This window comes from Poecilia latipinna, unplaced genomic scaffold (genome assembly GCF_001443285.1).
Source record: "Poecilia latipinna isolate Pla-1442-1.1 unplaced genomic scaffold, P_latipinna-1.0 Scaffold5084, whole genome shotgun sequence".
Lineage (NCBI taxonomy): Eukaryota > Metazoa > Chordata > Actinopteri > Cyprinodontiformes > Poeciliidae > Poecilia > Poecilia latipinna.
This window is the reverse complement of record NW_015117700.1, coordinates 1-3,408: the sequence shown is the minus strand read 5'-3', so window position 1 is coordinate 3,408 and position 3,408 is coordinate 1. Positions and strand designations below refer to the sequence as shown.

The following is a 3,408-nucleotide window of genomic DNA, read 5'->3' as shown; positions in this document are numbered from 1 at the left end:
TCTGATTCTGGACCCAGGTTCTGGACCCTGGTCACTCTGATTCTGGACCCAGGTTCTGGTCCCTGGTCTCTCTGATTCTGGACCCGGGTTCTGGACCCGGGTTCTGGACCCTGGTCATTCTGGTTCTGGACCCTGGTTCTGGACCCGGGTTCTGGACCCTGGTCACTCTGGTTCTGGTACCATCAAGGTTGGGTTGGACCGGTTCCAGGTTGAGTCATGAGTTTCAGTGCAGGTGGGCGGAGCACTTACGGGTTTCTGGAAGCAAGTGAGGAGCCGGGCCGGATCAGAACCCAGTAGAAACGAGCCCACAGCGGACTGACCCCCCGGCTCTCTGGCCTCCAGCAGGAACCCGGTAAATGGACCAGAACCCTGGAGAGAGACTGGAGAACAGGAAGGCTGTCAGACTGGGACCAGAACCTCCAGTCCAGTAAAGATCCTGCTGTTCCATAATGGGAGGTTCTGGTTCTGTGGAGCAGAACCCAGAGGGAGGAAGATCAGAGAGAATCATAACCTAATTAGTGAAACAATTAGAAACAATTATCACTCAGTTAGGGAAACAACAATTGTTGTGAAAGGCAGAAAACTGCTGAGTCACTGTCAGGGAGGGAGTGAGAGAAACTGGTTCCCAGTGTAAACTGGTCTGGTTCCTGTGTTTTCTGCCTTTGAAGGGTCGGTGACTGACCTTTGACCTGTCCTCCAGACGTGGGGCTGCTCCACTCCGCGCTGACGGTGAACGGCGCGGCGGCGGTCTGGGGGCTGCCGCGGTGGTTAGGGGTCATGTCCGCGCAGCTGGCAGACACCAAGCCTGAGGGGTAGCAGCGAGCGGCCGGAGCGGCCCAGATCAGAACCAGCAGCAACGGGATCCGCTTCATGATGCGCCTCCGATGATGTGCTGCAGGAGAGGAGGAGATGGAGCTACACCTGCTGAGGGCGGAGCTTAGCGCTGGCAGGTGACACGATGGGAGGGAAACCGGCAGCAGCTGCAGTTCTCTGATTTCCTGAGCAGCAGCTCGCGGTTATTAACCCCTGAAGGAGCAGAGGGAACTTCCTGTTTCCTGCAGGAAGCTGCAGGCGACTCTGTGCTGCTCACAGGCAGAAAGAGGAAACAACTAAAGTTAAACTTTTTCCCTGAACAGAAGCAGGAAAAGCAGCAATGACTCAGCCTAGACGGGCTGGACGTCTGCCAGATCCGTCATCCCGTCTGACCTTCGGCTCCTCCTGGCTTCACCAGCAGGAGGCGCTCAGCTTCCAGGAAACATTAAAACTGGAGCTGTGTGAGAATCTGTTCCCTGTGTCAGGAGCACTGCAGCCAGAGAGGCGGTCCGATCACTTCCACGGCGCTTCTGATCGATTTCTCAGTAAAACATATAATCATGTCAATGGTGTAACTTTCAGTTTAGTCGTCAGCTAACATGGTAAAATAAATAAATACACGATTTTGTGTTGATGTTTTAATCACCAAGAGAACCGCTCTGTTTCCAACCTTCGTTAATCAAGCCTGACAAATAAAAGTCAGTCACCAAACACGGGTTTCCAGCATGTTGTGTGTATTTATGATCTTTCATTGCTCATAGAACAGGATGGAAACTGGCTGACAGCAGGGCACAAAAATTTATCTTCCTAAAAAGATGAGTGCGTACTTTCTGGAAAATCCCGTTCTAATGTAAAATATGACAGATTGCTGGATAGAAAAAATTCTTGTTACTTTTTGGTGCCTCAATCATTCTATCAGACAAACAGTCATTGAGATTTTGGTAACATTTCCTCGTTATTTGCCAAAGTTATGAGGGAGGAACCAAATATTTCAGCTGCCTGAACGTTTCCCCCCATAACATGGGAACTTATTAATTTACCGCAAGTTGTGGTGGAAAATTTCTACAAGTTAACATCTGCTGATCATGTTACACCAAAAGAACCTGTTTGGGCCACGCGTACACACACATACACACACACACACACACACACACACACACACGGTGGGAGTTGTTTTGCTGCAGCTGCACAGAACCAGACTGTCTCCACTGTTTTGGATTCCTTACCTTGGTATAAAACTCGTGTCGTCTCTGCCTGGCAGAGCTTTTCACCAGACCTGCTTCATTATGGATTGTCCTACAAGCTCCCTCTGTTGTGCACAATATATGAATAAACCTGATTGAGTGAGTTCACCTGACAGTGCCTGGTAAATAGTCTTTTTTCCACAACAAAGTCTTTAACTGTTCTTATTTATCTCATCATCAACAATAAATCCTGTGAATAAGGTAACATTTGCTCATTATTTGCCAAAGTTATGAGCTATCAGCCAGTTTCCATCCTATTATATCAGCAATGAAAAATCACAAACACACAACGTGTTGGGAATCTGTTTGGTGACTGACTTGTCAGGCTTAATTGACGAAAGCTGGAGAAAGAGCGATTCTCTTGGCGAACAAACAACACAAACTGGTGAAAGAAGACCTAGTTTATTTATTTATTTTACCATGTTGGCTGACGACTAAACTGAAAGTTACACCATTGACATGATTATATGTTTTACTGAGAAATCGATCAGAAGCGCCGTGGAAATGATCGGACCGCCTCTCTGGCTGCAGTGCTCCCGACACAGGGAACAGATTTCCACATAAGACCGGCTCCAACCCTTCCTAGCATACAAACTGGATCCACTTTGGATCCTGATTCCTTTTCCAGTTCCCGTCCTATTTCACATCTTCCTTTTCTTCCTAAAGTGCTGGAAAAGGCAGTGGCTGCCCAACTCCAGCGCCACCTTCAAAGAAATTCTCTGTATGACAAATTTCAATCTGGGTTCCGTCCTGCTCATAGCACTGAGACCGCCCTGCTAAGAGTTACTAATGATGCTCTCATGGCTGCTGATACTGGCTGCGCCTCTGTGATGGCTGCAGTTACCGCCACACAAATGTGGTAATATTCACTCTCACCACACGCAATAGGTTTATCTCATTTATATTTGGATTTCTTTAAGTTTAGGATTTAATTTACAGAATAACTGGTTTTGTTTAGAAAGCAACACATCACATTGTATTCTAGAATAAGTGCGCACATTCTGGTTTATATTGTTGTGTTTTGCTTGATTTAATCTTTGTTGTTTCTGAGTTTCTTAAGTGCTGGCTGCCCCAATCCTTAGGAGAGCAGAGAGGTGGAGAAGGGGTGGAGCAAGCCAGCTGAGACTGCAAATTGGTTCACACCATTACTCATCATCCAGAGGGGGGGAATGGGATTTTGCTATGTTAGTTTCAGTTAGGTTTCTGTGTATTTTCCCCTTTTTGTGTTTTGTATGTGGCCTGATCAGCCAGTATTTAAGTCCCCTTTTGTCTCTGTTTGTTAGGTCTGAGTTGATGTCTGTTACTTTGACCTCTTTTATGGGCCCAAATTTTGTCATTTTTTCCTATTATT

General features: G+C 47.0%; 1 protein-coding gene across 1 annotated transcript; it reads right to left on the bottom strand.

Moving 5' to 3' along the window:
* Window positions 1–138: 138 nt before the first annotated feature.
* Window positions 139–1,177, bottom strand: LOC106943282 (putative ferric-chelate reductase 1). The gene is made up of 2 exons (XM_015026599.1): window positions 683–1,177; window positions 139–380 (listed from the first exon to the last, which is right to left on the bottom strand). The coding sequence occupies exons 1-2, from the start codon at window positions 870–872 to the stop codon at window positions 163–165; spliced, it is 408 nt and encodes a 135-aa protein (XP_014882085.1). The 5' UTR covers window positions 873–1,177; the 3' UTR covers window positions 139–162.
* Window positions 1,178–3,408: the final 2,231 nt, after the last annotated feature.